Here is a 25,246-nt window from a genome sequence, read left to right as displayed (position 1 = left end):
GTGGTTGTCCAAGCTGGGCTGCTGCACTCTTCTCAGTTAGGGACCAGACTGCTGCATTCCGGCTGATTCCAGACAGATATACCGCTCCTAGTGTGGCTCTTCTGTTGTAATCTGCAAGCGGAATTTCAGTTCAGTTTGTACACGATCAATATTGTACGTCGTTTCATCCACACCAGGGTGTCATGTGGCATCTGTGGGTGGGGCTATTTGAGGCTCAGCAAATATTCATTATAATACTTGCAGAGGAAAGCCATTTTAGGACTCAGTTTTTTGGTTTTTTAAATATTACTATTGTTATTTACACTTCTATTCTTGCACTACCTCCCAGAGGAGCAGCAAAGCCAAAACGTTAAATCAATGATATTTAAAAATAAAAACACGTTTCAAACATTTTAAAATAATGAAACCATCTAAGAACATGAGAACATGTGAAAACATTTTAAACAGTTAGTCACTTACCCTCACAGCTAATAGTTTCAAGTTGCCAAGAACAATATATATATATATATATATATATATATATATATATATATATATATATATATATTAAATTGGTATGCTTCCCTTCATCCAAAGATCACAGGGTGGTTCACTATATAAAAATACAAAATAAGAACATTTGGCCATCAAATACCTGGCTAAACAGGATCTTTTTAAAGTTCACCTAAATCATGTGGGTCTTTTTTTCTCCCCCATGTAATTTTGGGAAATAGGATTGCGAGAGGTGCTGTAAAAATACTTGGTAGAAGTCTGCAGCTGATTCAGCTGCCAAATCTTGTTTGTATTCTCTAATAATTTACACATTGTATCAGCAAGGGCAAAGGATCTTGCTTGTGTGCCTGTCTGTGTGCTTTCAAAAAGTCCAGATTTTTGCCACCAGAAAAAACAGATCTTTCAAGAAGCCATGAATAATGCAAGCTCTGCAAATATGAGGAAATCCAGTTAATCCTCAATTCAAAGCATGGATTTTTTGGGGAAGAATACTCTTTGTGGGGGCGGGGGCAGAGGAGGGGAACTATTCAGAAGATGTATAGAACAGAAATGAATCCAGATTATTTATAGCCAGCTATAAACAGGAGTAAGCAAAGTGCTTTTTTCAAAAAAGTGGCTTCAGATGCAAGAGCATATTTTTAATAAATGCAGAGGCAACATAGTTCATGTAACTAAGCCAGATCTTGGCATACAAAACAGCATACGAAAATGCATTATTTCAGTAGCATCTGCTTTGCAAAAAAATAAATTGTATTTTAGGTAAAATTGCATATAAGCCTCTGTATATTGGGAGAAATTTGCTTTAAAAGCTGATAGATTTTCAAAAGGTCTTTTATTTATTTATTCCAAACTGATGTGGAGAACTGAATTTAAGGTTGGAAAAAATGAGAAACTAACAAATTCGCCCATCCGACTTGGTTAACATTTTGACTTGACACGTGTTTTCTTAACCTTTTTGACTGTGTCTCCAGCTCCACTCCAACCACCCCAGCGTGAATCCAGTCCTGCAACTTGCATGCCAGTCAGCAATTACAAATATCCTGATCTGCCTGTATCAAGATACAGAGAAGAGGTAAATGATGTTGCATCTTGGCTTTATAAAGTTACGCTGTGTTTTCTTTCTCCCACCCCCAAGCTACTGTCTGCTTGGTTTTCACTTGTGCTAAAACAGGTATTGGAAAGGGTTTTCTTGCCTTTGGTATTTGTAATTCATCAATAGCTTCCTCCCATGTATATCTGTCTCAGGCTTCTCTGTTGATGCATGTGGACTAGATTAATGGACCAGGGAGCTGGTTTTTTGGCCTACTCTGAATGAGCATCACAATGCCACTTAAGGAACAGGTTCACAACTTGAGCACTATTAACGCCCCCCCCTTACTTTGGATGCCGAGATAGTTTCCGCTGTTGCATCAAGTCCTTTTCATCCATTAAATCTTAGCGTGCTGGCTGCATCCTTTCTTGGGTAAAGAGGATCTCACTGTAGTCATCGATGCTTTGGTAATATTCAGCAAGAATGTTGTGTGGCAGTGTCCCCAGAGCTTTATTTTCATTTTGGACAGTGTCAGGGAACAAGTTATGGCAACTGAAGATGCTGGGATTGAATTGCAAAACCCTACTGTAGAGTTGGAAGCATGGAGAGTCGTGTAGTCCCAACTCAGCGTTCGAAATTCGCCAGGCGGAATTCGGCCACTTGTGACCAAGTGAAGATGCCTGGGTGCCAAGATGGATCCTTAGATCTCACCTGTTTTCACACACTCAACAACGCATCCTGTAGAATTCCACCCCTGATATCTCATCTGCACAATCGGAACCAATTTCAGGAACCAAAAACTGGAATGGAAAAATACAACTTTTGAGCTGTCTGACCGCAAAATGGCAGCTGGACATTCCGTTTTGGTGACTGTAAACCCTGGTTTAAGGAGCCATTTGGCGCCTAGCTTATATAGCTGAGTTTCTAACACTGGTTCAACCCCCTGCCATGGAAGGTCATGTGCAAGGGAACATGGACTGAAAGAGTAAGGCAAGGCCATGCATAGGATTTGAAGCAGCAGTGGAGAACGGATGGTTTTCTGGCCTCAGTGTTTGCTGGACTGCAGTATCTGCCCTCTCTGGCCAGAGGCCGTGCTGATGGGAGCTGGAGCCCAACCACATTTGGAGGGCCACAGGTTCCCCAATCCTGCCTTAAAGGAGAGGAGAAGCACTTTGTGTTGAGGATAACATTCACAAGTGGGACAGAAGAGAAGCTTCTCTCTTTTTTTAAAAAATATATTTTTTAAAGTTTCTTACAGATATAACACATATCACAACAAAAGAAAAACAAAAAAAAAACAAAAGAAAAAAGACAAGATCACAAATATAAACAAAAAAGAAAATAAAAACAAGGTACCTAAATACCTAAACAACCTAAAGAACGCAAATTAATTAATTATTTAAACTTCTAACCTCATAAACATATTTTGGGCTTCCTCTGAGCCCTCCCATCTGAATTTCCTTGTAATTAAAATGTAGCAGTTTTCTGGTATCATTTTTTTAAAAACACAGTCTTCCAATTCAAATAAAATTTCTTAACTTTCCTTTAGGTTCTAAATCTTATTTATTTAATTAACTCTTAATTTAACCCTAGGCCTATTCTGGTACTTTCAAGTAATTTCTAATTTTTAATATCACAGTATTTATTCAAATAGTCCTTATTTTTTCCCCACTCTTCTTGTTAATCCTCTTCTTTTTGGTTTCTTCCAGTAAGGTCAGCCAGCTCCATATATTCCATCATTTTCATCTGGAGGAGAAGCTTCTCTTGATCAACCCTCTTAATTTCATCAGCGGGCAATAGAAGGAACCAAATGTGGATCTTTTCCTCTTTTTTTAGAGTGAAAGAACTGAGAAGGTCATCAAAATCCAGAAAAGGCTGTTAATGATTGCGGCCTGTCATCCTGCAGACGTGTCTTAAGTTACGGTTCTGTATTTTTATTTTTTTTAGATGATCTCCTTGATAGAAAGCAACTCTGTGCTAATCGTGCGTGGCTCTACCGGCAGCGGCAAAAGCACTCAGCTTCCACAGTTTGTTTTGGACCACTGCGTGCAGCGCTCCACCTACTGCAACATCGTAGTGACGCAGCCTAGGAAAATTGGTGCCAGCAGTATTGCGAGGTGGATTAGTAAGCAGCGGGCGTGGCCCCTGGGGGAATTTGTGGGCTACCAGGTACAGTGGCATGTTAACCCAACGTTAAAGCGTGTGTTGTGTAAAGAGCCCACCTGAACCTCTCTTTTCACTTTCTTCCCTCCTGGAATTGGACGGGCCAAATTATCTGATTCTTAGACGGCCTTTGTTGTGCGCTGAAATAGAGGTTTAGTCGAATCCCAGTCTCCTGTGCCGAAAAGGCATTTGCCGTCCTGCTGCAGGTCTGTGGCTCAAGTTTCCCTAATGAATGACCACCAATTTTAGGTGTTTTCAGAAAGGGCCGCAATTTAATACCTTGCTGCTTGTTCTTCTGAGGACATTTCTGTTCCAGAACAGCTTCTTTTTCATTATGCTCAGGGGACGCTTGGGACAAACAAGGGTGCATTATAGAGCGCCTTTCATACCAGCCCTTCCTGTGCGTGGGAACCATTTGAACCAAAATTCGTCGACTGCCACAAATGTTTTCATGATACGTGTTTGAAGCAAAATGTGTGGTGTTTATATTTTTCAATGGTTTTTAGGTTGGTTTAGAAAAAGTTGCATCCAAGGACACGAGGCTGATTTATATGACGACTGGAGTTCTCCTTCAGAAAATAGTGGGGTCCAAAAGCCTTTCGGAGTTCACTCACGTCTTCATAGATGAAGTAAGTTGAAGGAAGATAAAAGATTGCACCAAGGCTGCTTATCGTAGGAAATGTTTCCATCGGGCTCTTAACCTCACACCTTCTGGATGAGAATAGCGCTCGGATGCCTGTAATACAGTGGTACCTCAGGTTAAGGACTTAATTCGTTCTGGAGGTGCGTTCTTAACCTGAAACTGTTCTTAACCTGAAGCACCACTTTAGCTAATGGGGCCTCCTGCTGTTGCCGCGCCGCCGGAGCCCGATTTCTGTTCTCATCCTGAAGCAAAGTTCTTAACCCGAAGCACTATTTCTGGGTTAGTGGAGTCTGTAACCTGAAGCATATGTAACCCGAGGTACCACTGTATCTGTATTCATCATTGAGACCTGCCAGGTTGGTGGCTCCAGGGGCCAGGGCCTTCTCTGTGGTGGCACCATATCTTTGGAGTGCACTCCCCATGGAAATGCAGATCATTGTCATCAAATTTATTACGAGTAAAACATACTACAACGACACGAATAGGGTGGACCCTGAAAACACCCAATGGCCTGGGTTAAAGAGTTGCTTCTTCAGCATATACCGAAAGCTGTATAGCGAAGAAGCAAGGCTCACCCCTGTGTAGAGGGAATTTTACAACTTAGGAGCTGCCACAGAGATTTTGCTTTCCTGGGCTGCTGTTGCTGCCACCACTCTCAACTTCCGAGTGTGGTGGAACGGTACCAAGAGGGCCCAACTACTACTCTTAACACCTGGGAGGGTCTGTAGGGTCAGGATTTCAGGCCTAAGTTGTTTGGGGCTTTAAACACTAATGTGAGCACCTTGAATTGGGCCAGGAAATGAAATGGCAGCCAATGCAGTTTCTTTAGGGGTGAAATGGGTCCTAAATCGCATCCCAGCCGGTAATCTGGCTGCTGCGTTTTTAGCCTTTTGCCTGTTTTATTTTCCTTTCATACTTTGAACCGGTTCACGGTCAAAAGATAACTCTGCACCTTTTTAGCTGCAACCAGGAAAGATGGGGTGAGAGAGGAAGAGAAATGTGCATGCCAGGGTTACCCTTTTGATCTTCTGACAATTAATAATAATTTATTTATACCCTGCCCTCCCCAGCCAAGGCCGGGCTCAGGGCGGCTAACAAGCAATAATAAAAACAAGTTGAATGAATACAATTTAAAAACAAGATTAAAATACAACGTTAAATTATTGAAACATTAAAATATTAAAATGCAGCCTCATCACAGGAGGAGAAAGGAAAAAGAAAAAAGAAAGAGGGGGAGGGAATCAAATTGGCTCCAAGCCAAAGGCCAGGTGGAACAACTCTGTCTTACAGGCCCTGCAGAAAGAAATCCGATCCTGCAGGGCCCTGGTCTCATGAGGCAGAGCGTTCCACCAGGCTGGAGCCAGCGTTGAAAAGGCTCTGGTTGAGGCTAATCTGACTTCCTTAGAGTCCGGGACCTCTAGGGTGTTGCTATTTATGGACCTTAAGGTCCTCTGTGGGGCATACTGGGAGAGGCGGTCCCGTAGGTACGAGGGTCCTAGGCTGTGGTGGGGAGAATTAGCTAGGTAGAACGCTGCTCTCTGAGCGCAGTGCAGCTCTCAAGTTCACTTGTGTTAAGCCCTCTCATCTGCTGTGACTCCCTTTAGGTGCACGAGCGTACTGAAGAAATGGATTTCTTACTGCTGGTGGTCCGTAAACTGTTGCGCACCAATTCGCGATTTGTGAAGGTAAATTTAAACTACAAGTTAATGCATTCTGAAAATGCAAGATTGGCTTATCATAATTCTGCGGCATGGAAATAATTTCCTAATACTGCAATGCTGTCTTTTCAGTGTTAGGGGTGTCGTGTAACAGCCTACCAGGCTTTCAAAGTAGTGACAGAGTAGGACTAGACATCAGCATACAGGGACAAAGGACATCTGGCTTGCGTCACAAACAGCTCTATCCTGAGATATCTGGTTGCTTTTGAAAGTCAATTAAGGCCCATCCTGCCACTTGCACACGTTCTCTTTCCACCCCCACCACCCAGTCCTGCGCCTTCCAGGTTCCCTTGTTGTTCCTTTCACCAATGCCATCTTCTGCTAGCTATCACTCGTTCTCCAGCTGAAAAGGGCATCACAGCTGAATCCAGCCCATTCAAAGCCAGGAAACGCAGCTGGGAATGCCGCGGAGCAATCCCTGCGCATCGGGGCTGGCGAGTTTTCAGCTGGAGTCCATCATGGTTGGGCATTCTGTTTCCCCTGGAATACTGTTCCTCTGGGAGCATCTGCAGACTTCAGAGTGCCCCTCGTGCATTTGCGATCTTTTCCGGCTCAACCCTCTGTTCGTTGAATAGCGATAATGAAAACTGATTCCAACAGTTTCGCTGTTGGATGAAAAGGCCACGAAGTGGTGGAAAGCATTGATGTGCTGCGTAAATAACTCTTGAAAAGCATGCCATCTCTTCTGAGAAGTTAACAGGCTTCCAGGGCTTCTTCAGGCACCCAACAGTGATGGGTAGGTGATGCTCTGAGACAGCCTTTCCCTGATTGGGGGGCCTCTGGAAGTTTTGGAGTACAAATATAACAGCTGTGTTGGCTGGGGCCAATAGGAGTTGCATTGCAAAACGTTCAGAGGTTTGGAGAGGCTGTTGTAGTAGACAGAGGCACAATGAAGGCAGCTATAGGAGGATAAGGCTATATCCTATCTCCACTGTTGGAAACGGTTGAGGTTGTTGTTGGCATCTGTCTGTCTCAAGAGACGATGGATTGCGCCTCTGAAGGTGGTCAAACTGCTGTGTTAGCAGCACTGGAGTGACCTCTCCGGGGTTCAAACCTGGGCAGTGTATATGGAGGTGCTGGGCTGCCCAGACGACAAGCCCCCTTTCTCAGCCTCGTTCCAACCCCTCGTTTCTGCCCGCTCTGCGGCAGTACAGGATTGTGCTTGCATTAACCAGCATTGATACGTTCTGTTGCTACTTGCAACGTTTGCAAAGAATAAGGAAATAGCATTGGAGGCGCATATTATAGTGGGGGAAGATATATGCCCCAAGTGTGTATCAGAGGATCGCCAAAACATGTGCTGTCAGGACGCAACCTCATCAAAGCTGGAAGTCAGGTCCTTTGTTATTCAGATTTATTTATTTATTTATTTTTTAAAATAAATAAATCTGAATAACAAAGGAGTCAGGTCCTTTGTTATTCAGATTTAGAAATCCCCCACATTACTTTCTCAGGCATGCACTCTTGGGTTGGGGCAACTGGCTAAAATGTTTTAAACGGTTCTAATTTTTGGTTCTTCTGGTTTGTTTTTTGTTGGGTTGGTGTTGGTTAAATGTTTAGTTGTGGTTGGCGGTTATTTTAATTTGGGTATAACTGTAAATTGTTTATTATTGTTGTTATTTGTTTCTATTGACTTACTGGTTTGTTTGCTCGTATAGGATATTTTGTTGTTTAATGTTTGATGCTTTGTTGTTTTTATTTATGTTGCAAGCCGCCCATAGTGGCTGGGGAAACCAGCCAGATGGGCGGGATATAAATATAAAAATAATAATTATTATTACCCTTGATGTGGTCCAAAGGAAAGCAGGATAATACATTTGGCACCAGCTTGGCTGCAGGAGTTGTCGGAAGGAGGCATACAAGGCACCATCCAACCGCCTTAGGGACTCCACTCTGGATTTGTCTAGGGTTTATTCCTTAGCTTTTTCTTCTCCTGAAGATATGCCTGCCACAAGACAGCGGAGGTTTAGGACCAGAGTTTTCCTTCTCTTAGATGGGCTACCTTCCCAGGTTGACAAGCCCCATCTGCCCCTCACTTCTTTCTACAGCACATGCAGAAACCTCCTTCTTAACTGGCAGTAAGCCTCTAAATACTAATTGCTGGGAGTTGCTATTGTGCAGTCCTGCTTGGGAGCTCCTCACACTGGCAAATCAGATGTCTCTGGGAACAGGATGCTGGACTAGAGAGGCCACTGGCAGGGCTGCTCTTACATTTTGAGGCCTGATCGTGCTGATGATGAACCCTAGAAATGACATTTACACAGAGGGGATCGCATGACACTAGCAGAATGACATTTGGAAGCAACCCCCCCACTCCGATTTTGTGACACTTCGTATCTATTAACGAGAGACCCGTGTTTTGCAGCAGTATTGTGCCCCAAGGGTTTTTAATCTTCTTATTGTGCACATTGAGTAAACACGTTGTGCTTTTTTCTTGTATGGACAAGATCAAATGTAGTCAGTGTCTGAAACTATCTATACCCACTTCTCTTCTTAAAACACACACACACAAAGTGTCAAATGCAAACAGCTTTATTATTATTATTATTATTTATTAAATTTCCCTAGCATCCTTTATCCGAGGAACACATGACAGTTTACAAAATAAAAACATAAAAATACATAGCATAGTAACAAACAAAAACAATACCATTACTGTTATGTACTGAAGTTCTCACCCTGGGCCAGCAGGGTAGATAGTTATGCAAATAAGGGATCAAAAGTGACGTTCAGTGATTGGAATGTTTTAGAAAATTGTTACAGTTACGTTGTACTGGAGCTCTATATAAGCAGGCTGACTGAACCCTTCAGTTCAGTTCTGTTCTGGCCTGTGAATAAACAAGAGCTGTTTGAAGAATCGATGTGTCGTCTGATATGTTCACCCACAACTTAACAATTACCACCCAAAAAAATTCAGTACACAGTAGGAATTCAAGCTGTGAAGCTTCTGAAGCTCGTTTTCATACTTACCCCTTTCCACAGGTAATTCTGATGTCTGCGACAATCAACTGCCAAGAGTTTGCCGACTATTTTGCTATCCCAGTCCGCAACAGGCTGTATCCGGCATATGTGTTTGAAGTAGAAGGCAAGCCTCATGCTATTGAAGAATATTACCTCGACGACCTGAGGCCTATTCTCAGTCATATCAGGGTATGGAAAACAACTGGCTTTGGGCTCTCTGTCTAGAAGAACTTTGGGGGTATTAAGGGTAAGGAGATGGGCTTTAAAGCCCCAAGAAATTCCCCCTCTCCTCTTTCTGGCATATGCATAGTAGCTTCAGGAGGTAAGAAAGGAAGCGGTTTAAAGTAGAGATTCTCCCCCACCCCACCCTAACATAATGTCTTCCTTTTAAACCAGGTTTCAGATTCTGCATTGTCAGTGTAATGTGATCTAACGAATGAATCCTGCCGAAGCATTGATTTAATGGTTTCAGACTTAATTCAGTGGGGAGGGGAAGGGGCCAGTGGGAGAGGAGAAAATTAATTGGCTGTACACTCCAGGCAAGCGTATCTGTTAACCAGCAAGAGTGCCAATCAAAGGCAAACTGATAGACTCCTGCAGTCATCGAAGTCCCGATACACAGAACAAAGAGTATCTGTCCTGTTATAACAATGTCCCGTCAGCATTCATGTATTTGACAGCAGTGTGTTGGCAACACCCATGGACAGAACAGGGAGGGACGCTTATATAATCCTTCTGGATGTTTGTGAAAGATTCCTGGTGATGCATGGCAAGTAAGAGAGTCAGGAAAGATGACTAGAAAGTCTCTCCCTATCAGGTCAGATCAAGGTTTCTTTAGTGTGTGGTTGGACACAAAATGTGTGTAGTTTTTTTGTAGGGGGGATTTGCAGCTGGGAAGCTGATAATGTGCAGTTTGGGAAAAAACCTGTGTGAAGGATTAGGCACATTAGGTGTTACATGTTTATCAATCACTTAAATGACAAGCAATGTCAGGGGCAGCATGTACAAAAATTATATAAGGGTAGAACACACAGTTTCCATATTTAAAAGAAACAGCCCAAACTGTATTTAAACAGCAACATTTTTTCTTTCTTTCTTTGGCTGGAACCTCTTCTTCACATTCACCTTTCAGCAGGTAACACTTTGTCACCTTCTTGTTCATAAACTTCTCCTGGTTTTACACCTGTTAGTTGCTGATCTAAGGCAGATAGTCAGTGTATAGTAGACTGTACACTGACTATCTCCCCCCCTCCCCCCTTTTTTAAGTCTGACGGAGAATTTGTGCAATTGTAAAGTCTGCTTTTTAAAAACTTCCAGGATTGGATCTGTCAGACGTGTTACTGCTTCTGTCAATTAGGTTTCCTAGCCATTTGATTTCAAGCCCGACACCTTCATGTGTATGGGAAAGGGGCTGCTTTAGGATCCTGGCTCCTCTACCCCAACCTTCTGAAAAGACTGTACAGCTTTAATCCTCCCATTATTGCTACTGTATTTCCTCCCCCTCTTCTCACTCCCCCTTCCACCCTTCCTGGCTTACGGCCCTTCTTCTTTGCTTAGTAGGGAGGAACAAATAGGATGGTACAGGCAGTTGTGTGTTGTACCTTTAGGGCAGCTCTGGAGCAGCTTTGTTAATAGCGGTGGAGTTTTCCTAGAAGAAAAGGCACCAAGCTTCGTTTGCTATTTTATGAAGGCTTTTGCTTTTTTATTTTATTTTGAAAAAGCTGAAAGCTATGGGTGGTATCGAACACTTTGGATCTGCTGATGCAGGGCACTTGAGCTAGCGGCCTCCAGCCCACCCTCAAAATCAGCCCCAGAGGGTTGGGCAGATACCAAAAGATTCCAGCTGAGGAACGACTCTGTCCCTGTGGAGATGGCAATTTGGAAACAGTAGCTCATGTTCTGCTGTCCTGTCCCCTTTATAAAGATCTGAGGAATGAGATCATCACCCCACTCCTACTTACCATCCCAGGCCACCCATCTGCGGCCACATTGTTCTTTCTGTTATCAGTTCAAAATGATCAGACAACAGCAAAGGTTGCTAGGTTTATCGAGAGTGCAATGAGATTAAGGGCCACTATCTGAACGATAAGGGACGCGGGTGGCGCTGTGGGTTAAACCACAGAGCCTAGGACTTGCCAATCAGAAGGTCAACGGTTCGAATCCCCGTGACGGGGTGAGCTCCCGTTGCTCAGTCCCTGCTCCTGCCCACCTAGCAGTTTGAAAGCACATTAAAGTGCAAGTAGATAAATAGGTACTGCTCCGGTGGGAAGGTAAACGGTCTTTCCGTGCGCTGCGCTGCTTTGCTAGAAGCGGCTTAGTCATGTTGGCCACATGACCCAGAAGCTGTACGCCGGCTCCCTCGGCCCATAGAGCGAGATGAGCGCCACAACCCCAGAGTCGGCCACGACTGGACCTAATGGTCAGGGGTCCCTTTACCTTTTTATCTGAACGATAATCTTGACCATTTGTCCTTTTACGAATTCTTGTCTTTTTAAATGTATATATTGCTTGTTTTATGTTGCTATGGCCGTTGGCTAATGCAAATAAAGTTTAAAAAGCAACAACTCTGGGGAAGCATTTTGGAAAGAGATTAAGTGATGCACTGGATGCAATTCTATGTAATGGGTTGGATTCCAGTTGGAAACTGGTGTTGTGGTCTCACAGTCAGACGAGGCGGGTCCAAGGATACTCAGCCTCCAACTGAGGAATTGGATCAGGCTCTTCATGCTGATGTGTTGAGAACCAACAGAGTTCAGCACTGGTGGTCTGGAGCCTACACAGATGCTTGTCCTCTGAGCCTAACTCATCACACAAATCGGCTACCTGTTCTGCCCAGTGATGCAGGGAACAGAAGGAGGGACCAGCGGGTTGGCCCTTTAAGAACCACAGTCTCTCCCTTTACCTCTGGCCTGTGTCAGAGCTATGGGAGCTCTCCATGGTGCTGCAGCTACTAGCCTTTGCTGGCTGCTGTGGAAATGTGGCACATATGGGTTAGAACAGCTACAGCTTCTTCTTTTTGTGTTTTCATAAAAATACACAAAGGCTTGGAGCCTGATGCTGCACTGCAGTGGTGTAGGCAGGTTCTAATGCTTGAGCAGAAAGAACCAGTGCTAAGAAAAGCTTAGAGCAGCCTTTCCCAACCTCGTGTCCTTGGTTTATAAGTCCCACCTATCCCAGGCAGCTATGCCAGTACAGTGGTGCCCCGCAAGACGAAATTAATTCGTTCCGCAATTTTTGCTGTCTAGCGAATTTTTCTTCTTGCGAAGCATGGTTTAAACGGTTTAACAAAGTCGCAAGACGTTTTCGTCTTGCGAAGCAAGCCCATAGGAGAATTCGTCTTGCGAGGCAAATCGCGAATGAAAAAACCTTTCGTCTAGCGAGTTTTTTGTCTTGCGAGGCATTCGTCTTGCGGGGCACCACTGTATAACTTTATGAATATGAGGAGGAATAGCATGATAATTTATTATTATTTGTTAAATTTCTGTATTATGGGAGTTGTAGATCGGAAGAGGTAAGGTTATGCACAAATTTGGAATTCTTGTTTTCAGTGAAAATACTGCACCACACCCTTTCCTTCTGTTTACAGGGTGCAGACCTACTTGCTTGTCATTGGTTACTCTATACAAGGCTCCATTTTTAGTTTGTTTACATCTCAGTGCTTGAAACCTCCTCAACTACTTTTGCCAGTAGCAGAATGCTGTCACCACTCAGTAATGCCACTGGTCTGTGGGGTGGGGTGGGGGGGAGAATCCCTTTTAAGAAAAGCCCTGCTATTTGTATGCCACCTTTCCATAGTTAGAAACATACCGTGGTCAAATCCCGCCCAGAAATCAATGTCCCCACTGTTGGAAGGACATGTGGATCCAGAATTGGCTCCCACAGTCATTTACGGACTCATTGTTAAAACCTTGTTTATGGAAGACAATCGTACTCTGCTACGAGTGATCGCCAAAGAAGTAGTAGTAGTTAGAACCATGCTCAAGGGGGCTTGCAACATGAAAAGATTTACGTAATCGCAAAGCATGTCAAAAGTTTTATTTCTCTTGTCTGAGGAGAGTTTTGTCATTTTCTTTCTTTACAAAACCCACCACATTTACTTACTTGTTTGCAAAATGTTCTTTTTTTAAAAAAAAGATATTCATTGAGGAAATTTTTTGAATATAAGAAAAAATAAAAATAAACATACAAAATAATAAGCAGTTAAAACACACACATTAATTTTCAATAACATAACTTCCATACCCTTATTTCCTCCGACCTCCTCGTACTTCCCTTCTTTGTATTCCATTTCAGTTTGTTAGTTCAGCAAATCCTTACCATTAAACTTTTACCCATTTATAATCCTTTTTTCATATCTCCTAAAGCATTACAGCTGGAAACCGCTTAGTTTCTATCCAACACTTGTTTGCAAAATGTTCTGTACCGTCAACATTAAGAAAAAGTGTCGTAGTGTTGAGTAGCACAAAAATCAACAATAAAATTTCATCAGTAAAACCAAATGCAAAGCACATCACAAGTCAGTAGATCGGATTATAATGCATCAACATAACCTGGTGGGGGAAAGCCTGGGTGAATAGGCTTCCTTGCATGAATTATTGTTGGGTCTCAACAGCTGCTTTTCCTCAAGAGTAGAGCAACATGGGAGTACTTTGGTTTTTAAAGGCAAAATAAACTATTTAAAATTATTCTCTTATTTTTTATTTCTGTGCTGGGCTTGTTAGAAGCCCGCATTGTGTTGGGTAAAGCTGTCTCTATCAGATTTGTTTCCAGTTTGAATGGGTCACTTCTGGCAGCCAGGGTACCATTTGTGGACTCTTGTATTTGTCAAACTGCAAACTTCCCTGGTAAAACGCCCTGGCAGCTCTTGTCTTCGGAGATAGCAAAAAAAGGGGGGGGGAGCGCCGAAGCTTCAGCAAGGTGAAAACTCGAGCTCTGAAAGCTACTGAAGCAGAGAAACTCAAACTGATGGCTTTTACATTCTAACAAGTAAGAATGGAATAATCCTAGGATAAGATAGAAGATGAAACGGCCTGTAGCCTTCATAAAATAGTTCACCAACCCATCCCGACCATCCAGTCTCACTGCCTTAGGTGAAATATATGCAACTGTTCAAATGAAACTAACATATTCACACAAGGATTTGGGTTAATGGTCACTGAGCAACAGGGTCAGGGAACCTCTCCAGATGTTGTGGATCTCAATTTTCGCCACCCCTGACCATTAGCCATTCTCACGAACGGGTGGCAGTTGGGGTCCAATGTCATTAGGGCTGCAGGTTCCCATCTCTGCTGTGCAACATGGTTTTTTTGTTTGTTTGCTAACAGTCTGGCATACTTTATATTGTGATTGATTGTCTCCAACATTGCAGGGGGTTGGATGACCCTTGGGGGGGGGTCTCTTCCAACTCTGCACTTCTGTGTTCACATCTCTGTAGGACACCATGCATAGCGTGTGCTATGTGCGCCAAAAAAAAATGTTCCTCCTTTTCTATCTCAGGACTACCAAGTTTAGTACAGTGGTACCACTGAGCCTCTTGGGCTTGGCGATCGAAAGGTTGGCGGTTCGAATCCCCGCGGTGGGGTGAGCTCCCGTTGCTTGGTCCCAGCTCTTGGCAACTTAGCAGTTTGAAAGCACACCAGTGCAAGTAGATAAATAGGTACTGCTCTGGCAGGAAGGTAAATGGTATTTCTGTGAGCTGCTCTGGTTTGCCAGAAGCGGCTTAGTCATGCTGGCCACATGACCCAGAAGCTGTACGCCGGCTCCCTCAGCAATAAAGCGAGATAAGCGCCGCACCCCAGAGTCGTCCGCGACTGGATCTAATGGTCAGGGGTCCCTTTACCTTTACCTTACCTTGGTTGTCAAACGTAATCCGTTCTGGGAGTCCATTCGACTCCCGGAACCATTTGAAAACCGAGGCATAGCTTCTGATTGGCTGCCGGACCTTCCTGCACTCAATTGGAAGCCACGTTGGAGGTTTGGCTTCCAAAGAACATTCGAAAACCAGAACACTCACTTCTGGGTTTTCGGCATTCAGGAGCCAAAACATACGAGTACCAAGGTGTTTGGGAACAAAGGTACAACTGTACATAAATGGTACTTGTAAAAATCAGCAAACTCTCTTTAAAAAGCATTGTTTCACCATCTGTCTACTTCTGTTACACACAATTTTTAAATATGTTGATTATCCAGGTTTCTCTGACCTTAGAAAATAATTCATTCTTTAGCCAAGGGGAACAAAGGCTGTTCACTCAGGTGGAATTGCATCTCCTTTTAGAAGACTTCCGGTTAATTAACATTGTGAATTGGCTTTGAAAAATGTACTGATGGAAGATTTGTGTTGGCTGGGAATTGCAAGTTTCTTCATGTTCGCCTAAAAGCTCCTTTCTCATAAATAGACTACATCTTACCAAAGATTGAAGGAAGCAGCTTCTTTATGTTCTGCAATCCGGAGCAGAATGTGCCCTTTTGTACTTCCTGCCTGTCAACTTTGGCATAATTGGGAAGAGAATAAAATCATACTAGAAGTCCTTCCACAGGAAAAGCAGCTGTGCTTGAAATGTATCAGGACTTCAGTTCATCATAAAATAATCTCTCTACCTGTTGGTTGCCTGCCTTCAGTGTCTTGGTGGGGTGGGGTAACCCACTACCACCAGGGCTGTGTACACACTATGCATTTAAGCACATTCCCGCCCCCCTCCAGAATTTTGGGCAACATAGTTTACCCATCACCGAACTATAATTTCCAACACGAATTAACAAACTATATCAGCCTTATATGGAGACAGACCTTTTGGTCTATCTAGCTCTGCATTGCTTACACAGACTGGCAGCAGCTTTCCAGGATTCTCATAACATGGGGCACCCCCCTCTACCTAGGAATGCTGGGAATTGAACCTGTGACCTTTTGCAATCCCTGCAGGTGCTCCACCACCAAGCCTCCATCCTGCCTCACCTTGCTTTCTGTCCTACGTCTCTTCTGATTTCCTTCACTCATCCCTGCCATTCACAACCCACCCCTGACCTCTTTTTGTTTTTCATTTTCATTTGTAATTTCCAGTTATATACATTTCAGTAGTATTACAGTCATTTTAACATTTCAAAACTCTACTTCCTTCTTCTCTTTCTGCGGTTAAATTTATATTTATCACTTCCTGCATATTCTGAATTAACTGATTCTTTTATATTTACTTTGATGAAACTGGAGGTTATTACAATAATCCTGCCAATGTCCTTATCAGTTTACAATTTATTTGTACATATTCAATAAACCATTTCCATTCTTCTATAGAAAGTTTGTTGTCTTGATTTCTTATTTTTCCGGCAAGTTTCGCCATTTCTGCATAGTCTGTGAGTTTTTGTATCCAGTCTTCTTTCATTGGGACTACTACTACTTTCCATTTTGGGGCCAATAACATTCTTGCTGCTGTAGTCGCATGCATAAATAAATTTCTATACTGTTTAGGTAGTTTTACCCTTATAATTCCCAGAAGGAAAGCTGCTGCTTTCCCCCCAAATGTTATTTTAAACATCATTTTCAATTCATTATATATAATTTCCCAGTAAGCTTTAACCTTTCTGCAAGACCATCACATACGATAGAAAGTACCTTCTTTCTCTTTGCGTTCCCAACATTTACTCAATCTTGTTTTATACATTTTTGCCAGTTTACTCGGTGTTAGACACCATCTATATAACATTTTCAGGGATGTGGGTGGTGCTGTGGGGTTAACCACTGAGCCTTGGGCTTGCTGATCAGAATGTCGGGGGTTCGAATCCCCGCGACGGGGTGAGGTCCCGTTGCTCGATCCCAGCTCCTGCCAACCTAGCAGTTCAAAAGCATGCCAGTGCAAGTAGATAAATAGGTACCGCTCTGGCGGGAAGGTAAACGGCATTTCCGTGCGCTGCTCTAGTTTTGCCAGAAGCGGCTTAGTCATGCTGGCCACATGACCCGGAAAAACTGTCTGTGGACAAACAATGACTCCCTTGGCCAGTAAAGCGAGATGAGCGCTGTAACCCCAAAGTCTGGACTTAACTGTCAGGGGTCCTTTACCTTTACTATACAACATTTTCATACATTTTCCTCTTAACATCCCTGACCTTTCTACATCCCTTGTCCATTTACCATTGTTTGCAAGACCCTTCAGGCAGGGAAGGTGTCATAATTCTTTCGGTGTCACCCCACCTCCTTAATACAGCAATTCTTTTATAAATGGCAAGAGTAATAGTAACCCCCACCCTTTTGCTCTCCCCTCTAGATTCCTATTCAAGTTACTGAGGACCCGGTCATACCTGAAGAGATGTACAGAGCTGCAGTTTCTCTGATCCAGTGGTTTGACGAGTTGGAAATGAAAGAGAGCAGGTGAGATTCTGTTCTTCCTGCTCCCTGTGCAAAGTTGCACAGGTGGGCTCCTCGCCTCTGAGGAAGAGACCTTTGAACATTTTGACCAGGAAATTGGTGCTTGTCAGCGGTGGATGGTGTCTGGTAGGGCAGAAGGCAGGGAGTTCAACAGTAGGTGGCGCCAGAGATTATGATCTTATTTTATGCCGCCCAACTGACTGGGTTGCCCCAGCCGCTCCGGGTGGCTTCAGCAATGACAAAGCCAGCTAATTCCAGTTTTGTCCACATCTTACTTCTTGGTGAGTTCTACAAGGGCAACACTGAGGCAGAGGAGAAAGCTGACAGGCAGTGCCATCCCCAGACTTGTTATGAGTAAGAAATCAGGCAGGTGTTGCTCGGCTGAGGGCAGACTAAGGTTGGGGGCGCAGTGCCCCATTCAGCCTAATGAACTAGCCTCCGCTAGACTTGCCCCCCTTTCTTCTTAAAGGGTGTCTTCAATGCACTGTGAAGGTGGGGACCTGAATGCTCCCCCATAACGAAACCAGCATTCCCTGCAGCTGTGGGTCAGTTCTGGAGGAACACTCTCGAGTTTTCCTGTGATCGAGCCCCTTTAGTGCAGAATTCCTAAATGAATTCCGGTACTCAAGACACACCATGTGAAAACTACACCGACAGAACAGCCCTGGGGCTGTGTTTTCTGCAAGTCCCCTGCTGCGTGTCCTGCTCCCTGTTTTTTTGGGTGCTTCGCAAGAATCTGTCCCTCTCTGGGAAGGTCTTTGGTCCCTTGTCTCTTGGCAAGAGTTGCGATGTGGTGCAGACTGTCTTAACCTCTTCCTGTAGAAGTGTCTGGGCCCAAGCAGTAGCCAGTTTGTCACTGGGCTGATGGAGGTGTGCGTCTATGTGTGTGTGCACGCTGTGGCATTGGTTTGTGTGTTCCGCAGTGGTGTGCACTGGGTTGTGTGTGTGCCTCACCAGCCTAAGTTCTTTGCACTGGGGACAATAACCCCCATGTTACCCCTGATAAATTGCACGACTGGAGTCCGGTGCCCTGGGAAACCAGCCAAATGCAATGGAGATCAGACCGGAAGTCCTGCCTCCATCCATACATGAAATCCATACATGAACTGGGATGGGCATTGAAATATACTCGGAGTCGAGAGTGGATTTCATGCTCTTTATTCAGCTCATAGTGGTGAGGAGGAATGGAAGTTCCCCCAGAATGTCTGCTTTATATATATTATTTACACAATGGGCCCCACGTGATTGGCTAATTCCGGGATTTTCCTGTAGGCCAATCAGGTTGTGGATTCACTTCCACCTGGAGCTGGATTGGGTGGCTCCTGTGGACCAATCAGGCTGCTGCATTCTGAATCTTATTGTTCTAGGACCAATCAGACTGCTGCATTTTGGATCCTATTGTTCTAGAACCAATCAGACTGCTGCATTTTGGATCATATTCAACTCAGTACATAACAGGCATCATCACTAGCAGAGCCTATGAATGGTTGGACTTGGCAGTACTTTCAAGCCTATCAAGGGCATGTCTGTTCTTTATTTTCTTGGTGCTATTTTCTAGTTGTATGTTTCGTCCCTCCTATGTTGAGTGGGTATAAAATATGCCAACCACTTCTCCCCCACCTCCCGGGATTTCTTTCTGCCCAGATCCAGATTAGGGATGTAAACATGGATTAGGAAATCCAAAGTCTTGGCACCAAATTCCAAAATATGTCCCGATACTTGCTGCTGCTTCTTGCCTGTTTTTGTACGCTAATGCAAATTCTACATAGACTAATACGTGTTTGGGCTTTACAGATTTTGTTTAATGCCTTGTTTGCATTTAAAAGCACATCTGTGTATGAGTGTCTCTTTAAATTGTGTTAAATGGAAGAGTTTGCCTTGATAGCTGCGGGGCAAGATTGTATCTGTGTAGTTTATGGATGAAATTATTTCGGAGAGAGAAAAAAATGCAACAAAAACTTCTTATATGGATGGGGGAACCCCAATGCACTTTCTCCTGAGCGCTCTCTCTCTCTCTCTCTCTTTTCATCTTATCTTATTTTGATACTTAATGTCCATGTTAGTTCAGAGTGCAGAACGGATTAAGGCAATGTAATCTGCTGTGCTCCGGAGCGTTTTGAGTAGCCTGGCATGCAGTGACTGCAAAAACCTGAAAGCCTCATAAGGCCGGCTCCTAACTTAAAATTGCATTGTATTGAGATTTTTAGTACCGTCTTGTTGATAAGAGGTATTATAAAAGAGCAGAGTCCTCTATCATCATCTTCGTTTACAGTCTAGCAATTTTAACAATTTGGAGAGAGCTTGTTCTTGCAAGACTTCCTGAGTCGCCTTGTATTTATCAGAGGGCAGTTTCATAATAAGAAAATAAACAGAGGGGAAAACATTCACGGACAGATAATTGCTTTGTTTCGTGGTAATGTATGACCTTCTTTTCTTTCTTTTTTTGGAGAAATATGGCTTGCCCGCACTGCCCCCCTCCATTGGATATCTGACCTAGTTTTAAGTCAGAACAAAATGCTGTTTTTAAAATAGCTGCTGTTAACCTCAATCCTAATACTTTTTTTTACTGTCATAATCTCATTGAGATAAGGAAAATTACACTAGAACAAGTAGATTTTAGATTGCAGCTGCAAAGATGGGAAATTGCCGTACGCAGGGTTGGGAAGATTGTTCCACCTAGTTTAGGATTATTGACTGTGATTGGCCTTCCATTATTTCAGGGGTGTGCGTTTCTTTCTCGGCCCTAGCTGGTGATGCTAAGAATTGGACCTGGCAGCTTCTGAAACAGAGAAGGGGCGTCCTTCTCAAACAGAGGGTCACATTCCCTTCCGGGGAACCTTTTGGAGGTCTCAGGCCAATGTGTTACAATATAGAAGCAATGTGGCCGCGAGCTGCCTGCTTGAAAGCAAAACATAATGGGAATGTTGGGACTGTTCCGTGGGAAACAGAGGGACAGTCTATTCACAGTGCGAAGCACTGTAATTAGCTTAGAGTGTAATATGAGCTGTACAGGAAGTACAGGAGGAGTTTGTCTCTCGGCTGCTGGAGTTTGAAGAGCAGACGTGTTTTCTGTAACGCTGCAAGGACAGAAATAAAGACATGTAAATACATTTCTGTCTATCTCTTTCCCCTCCCTGGGGGGGAGCAGGGAAGAGTGGTGTGTCCTTCTCACGCTGAGGAGGATCGCCGATCACGACCTAGCCTGTATCCTGCCGGGGAATGCAGACAGGGAGGTCAACCAGAGATCAAGCCGGGTGCCTGGAGAGTGGCCAGTTTCTCCTGATAAAGGCTTGATTCCCAACAACCCCAGATGGGCAACCCCAGAGGCCAAAGTGGGTAGAGCAACAATTCAGATTTCACCTCCATACAGTAGTTTCCGCACACACTGATACCTCCCTCTCTTTCCTTCATCAAGGCAGCCTACAGACATTCCAGTTGTGCAGACAAAACATTTGAGCAGAGGGTATGAAATAGGACGACTTATTCTTTGGCAATCACTCATAGCCGAGTAAGATTGTCTTCCATAAACATGGTTTTAAAAGTGGGTCCGTAAGTGACTGTGGAGGCCAATTCTGGATCCACACATCCTTCCACACTGGGGACATAGGTTTCCGGTTGGGAGTTGATCACGGTGAAGGTTTGCCAAACATACCTTCCTCTTAGCACATTTTCCCCTTTCGTCCTGAGTTTGAGCATCTTCAAAGTCCATGGCACCTTTGGTAAAAGCTGTTCTCCAATTGGAGCGCTCACAGGCCAGTGTTTCCCAGTTGTCGGCGTTTATACTACATTTTTCAAGATTTGCCTTGAGATAGTCTTTAAACCTCTTTTGTTGACCACCAGCATTACGCTTTCCATTTTGAATTTGGGAATAGAGTAGTTGCATTGGAAGACGATAATCAGGCATCTGCACAACGTGACCAGTCCAACGAAGTTGATGTTGAAGAATCATTGCTTCGACACTGGTGATCTTTGCTTCTTCCAGTACACTGGCATTCGTTGCCTATCTTCCCAAGTGATGTATAAAAATTTTCGGACAAGGGAAGCAGGGGCAGACTGGTAATATGGGGCCCTGAGCAAGGAAATTTCTTACTTTTCACAAAAATTTCTTTTGGTACAGTTTACCCATATATTTACTCGTATTTTACCTGTATAAATATAGGTGGTATTATTATTAATTTAATATTTTGCACCCCCTTGGCTTGGTGCCCTATATGGGGGAACCGCCTGCAGTACCCTAAATCTGGCAATGTAGTGAAGGGTGTATGTGAGGAGGATGTGGGGTGGGAGGTGAGGAGAGTCAGTGGTAGTCAGTTTAGGGCCCTCCAGGTGTTATTGGACTCAACCTCCCATCATCTCTGAGCATTGGTCATGTGGGCTGGGGCTGATGGAAGTTGGAATCCTGGAACATCTGCAGGGATCAAGGTTGGGAGAAGACTGTTTTAAATAACTGGCTTTCATTTTGTTCGCTGTCCTAAAAGCTCTTTGGGAACTGAAGAATGGTAAACGCAGTGTTCCCCATCATCCTTGACCACTGGTCTTGCTAGCGAGGGATGATGGGAGTTGTAGTCCAAAAACAGCTGGAGGCCCAAGGTTGGGGAACACTGGGTAAACGAATAAATATTCATTTTAAAAAAGAAGTCGTTATTATCCTAGACTTACTTCTATCCCTCCCTTAGTATTTTTCTTCTAAAAGGAGGTATTTAACAAGGTAAAAAGAGTGTTCCAGCATTCTATCCTCTGGATGCTGTAAGTGAAGTGAATATCTGCAGCATTTCATATCGAGGTCTAATTATTCCTATGAAGCGGAAGAGATGTGCAAAACTGACTTCTTTTGTATTCCCTTATAAAGAGGCTTTCAGTGTGTGTGGCCCCTCCCAATGATTGATCAGAAAAGCTCATAATTGGGGAGGCGGGGGTGAGTTTTGTCAGATGGATTTAGCTTCATAGTTTTTGCGGGGTGCCGTTTTGAGTTCTATTTAAAGTTACCTAAAATTATTGTTAAAGGGGGCCAGGTGGCAAGTGATGGGGGGGGGATCTGCCTCAGAATCCCTAGATTTGCTGCCCGTCACATTTCAGATTTTGAGAGTGCTGGGGATGGCAGCAACAAAATGAGCTTCTTGCACACACTAGTCAATGGTTATAGCTGATAGGTAACGTTAAAGTCTGTACCACTTTGCAGAGCACCCATTTCCCTAATCTGGTGTCCTTGAAATGTTGTTCTACAACGCCCATCATCCCTGACCCTGGGCCATGCTGGCTGAGGTGGTTGGCTAGAAAATGGGGAAGGCCACTCAGATTCCTATTGTGAATAAAACATAGATACATAGTTCGAAAGCATATGCCTTTGTTTTTCAGCTGCTAGAATTGCCCCAAAACATCAAAACTATTCTATATGTTACATTGCCATCTCTGGAAGATGCATTCCAGTGTGAGCTGCTGTGATGTAAAGAGAGCGCTTGTAAAAGCTTGTTACACAACAAGTTTTTGAGATATAATAGGGAATAAGAACACTTCTCTTTCTGTTAAGGCTATTGTAGGCTTCTTGCTCTTAGCTTCTTCATGCATGTATTTTGCAGAAATTGTAGCTCCAGGTAACACTTTGTAAACATATCTGTTCAATTAGCCGAATAACATTAAACACAAAGGGAAGCTTCCCTCGTTGGCATTGTGAGCGAATTTGTTCCTTAGGCCTTTTTTGGGGAAAAGTAGATCATTGTTGCTTTTAACGTGAAACTAATGCATACTGTCTCTTTCCCTAAAACCAGAAACCCACATGCAGAAATCCAGAATTTGGGCTTCATAACTGAGCGTGGTAGTGTACTGGCATTTTTACCTGGTGAGGTTTGTTTTTATTTTTGGGGGATGGAGGAGAAACTGTTAACATGTGATGAAATGTCACCAACTCTTTGTCATTTGGGCTGCGGTTTCCTTGTGTAGAGTTAGGCAGATAACCTTACACATGGCCAGACTACTGGTTCTTTAAGGCCCAGTTGCCTGGCAGTGGTTTTCCAAAGACTTGGGCAGAGGTACAGTGGTACCTCAGGTTACATACGCTTCAGGTTACATACGCTTCAGGTTACAGACTCCACTAACCCAGAAATAGTGCTTCAGGTTAAGAACTTTGCTTCAGGATGTGAACAGAAATCATGCTCCGGCGGCGCGGCAGTAGCAGTAGGCCCCATTAGCTAAAGTGGTGCTTCAGGTTAAGAACAGTTTCAGGTTAAGAACGGACCTCTGGAACGAATTAAGTACTTAACCTGAGGTACCACTGTATTTTAAATTTCCTGCTATCTGATCTTCTTCCACTCTTTTAGATTTAAACTGGAGATGCCAGGGATTATTAAACTTGGGACCTTATCTAGGCACTCCTACATATGGGCTCTCCCTTTGAACTCCCGGTTTCAAACAGGGGCCTAGCCAGATGAGCTAAAGTGGATTATGTGCTCTCATTCTTTGGCTCCCTCATCCGGGAACAAAACGGAACAGCTTCATCAAGGTTGGCCTTTGCCATTGGCCAGGAGTATGAAGCCTGTGAATTGGTCAGGCCTGGTGCAAATACTAGCTTTCGGCCGTTACCTGGTCAACTGAGATCACCCTCCTGCTTAATTTGAGGCTCTAGAAACCGAACACACCCTCCCAAGATAGGACAACAATCACTCAGCCTCTCAGCTGAGTCTGGAACATCCTGGGCAGTAAATGTTAACAACTTAGGTGAAGGTCACAGGGAATGCGACGGACAGCCGTGATAGCAGGGGTGTGAAATAAGACTGTAAGCCACAATCTGAGCACTTGGCTGGAGAATCAAAAAGTGTGAACGCAAACCAGATAGGAGACGTTTGTTCGGGGTGAAAGCTGCTTGCAGTTGAATAAACAATCTTCCAGATGACTATAAATGATTTTGTACTTCTTTAGCTCCGAGTAAACATGCAGCACCCTATTTATCGGTTATTTTTCACCCTCCAGGTTTGGCAGAAATAAATCGCATGCATGAGCTTCTCACGATCATGGCTCACAAGAGGTGAGTCTTAAATCTGTTTATGGTGAGAGGCGCTGTGGTGCTATTCCTGTCGAATAAGGTCATTCTCTCTCCCCGCCCCCCCAATATATTTGCCTTTAGCTGCAGTAAGTTACATGGATAGGGCAAAATTAAATGAAGGCCACTTGCACTCCCTACATTTAACACATATTTAAAGCCTGCTGGAAACACTAGTTTACCCCTCACAGAAATATAAGTCCCAGCACCGTTAACAAACTACAGTTCCCAATTCTGTGGGGGGGCAGGGTGGATGTGGTTTAAGTGCATGGTATTTGCACAGCCACATTTGATGAAGATAAGAGTTTGGTGTAATAGCACAGAAAGCTTAAGAGAGCCTATTTGGGGCAGCAGAAGGGTGAAAGAGAAACTATTACCCTACATGTTCTCTTTTACAACTGTGAGCCCCTTGTTTGTTGAATCCTGACAAGACAGAAGTACTGTTCTTGGGGGACAGGAGGCGGGCAGGTGTGGAGGATTCCCTGGTCCTGAGTGGGGTAACTGTGCCCCTGAAGGACCAGGTGCGCAGCCTGGGAGTCATTTTGGACTCGCAGCTATCCATGAAGGCACAGGTTAAATCTGTGTCCAGGGCAGAGTGGCTGGAGAAGCCCAGCCAGATGGGCGGGGTACAAATAATAAATTATTATTATTATTATTATTATTATTCACAGTAGGCGCGCAAATTGCACCAACTTTACTTGTGACGCAGCTTTATGTGCTTGGTGGCTGGCCGATAGCACACAAATTAAATGCATGTAAGGCAGCGAGCTTAAAAGCTCTTTCTGCACCTACTCTCCACCTGCCTTACCTTGTGTGGCCATCCGAGATCTTGCAAAGGCCTCCAGAGCCT

General features: G+C 43.9%; 1 protein-coding gene across 3 annotated transcripts in view; it reads left to right on the top strand.

Moving 5' to 3' along the window:
- TDRD9 (tudor domain containing 9) overlaps positions 1-25,246 on the top strand; it is an 85,717-nt gene that overhangs the window by 21,633 nt on the left and 38,838 nt on the right. For all 3 annotated transcript variants that reach the window (XM_082216580.1, XM_082216582.1, XM_082216581.1), the window contains 8 exons: positions 1,464-1,564; positions 3,470-3,691; positions 4,192-4,314; positions 5,933-6,013; positions 9,029-9,196; positions 17,263-17,366; positions 23,129-23,199; positions 24,327-24,381. In XM_082216580.1, coding sequence (XP_082072706.1) covers positions 1,464-1,564; positions 3,470-3,691; positions 4,192-4,314; positions 5,933-6,013; positions 9,029-9,196; positions 17,263-17,366; positions 23,129-23,199; positions 24,327-24,381 — 925 coding nt within the window. The remainder of the gene's footprint in view (positions 1-1,463; positions 1,565-3,469; positions 3,692-4,191; positions 4,315-5,932; positions 6,014-9,028; positions 9,197-17,262; positions 17,367-23,128; positions 23,200-24,326; positions 24,382-25,246) is intronic.

Source organism: Podarcis vaucheri (genome assembly GCF_965113315.1).
Source record: "Podarcis vaucheri genome assembly, chromosome: 1".
Classification (NCBI taxonomy): Eukaryota; Metazoa; Chordata; class Lepidosauria; order Squamata; family Lacertidae; genus Podarcis; species Podarcis vaucheri.
The sequence above is the reverse complement of the archived record's forward strand: the minus strand, read 5'-3'. Positions and strand labels throughout refer to the sequence as shown.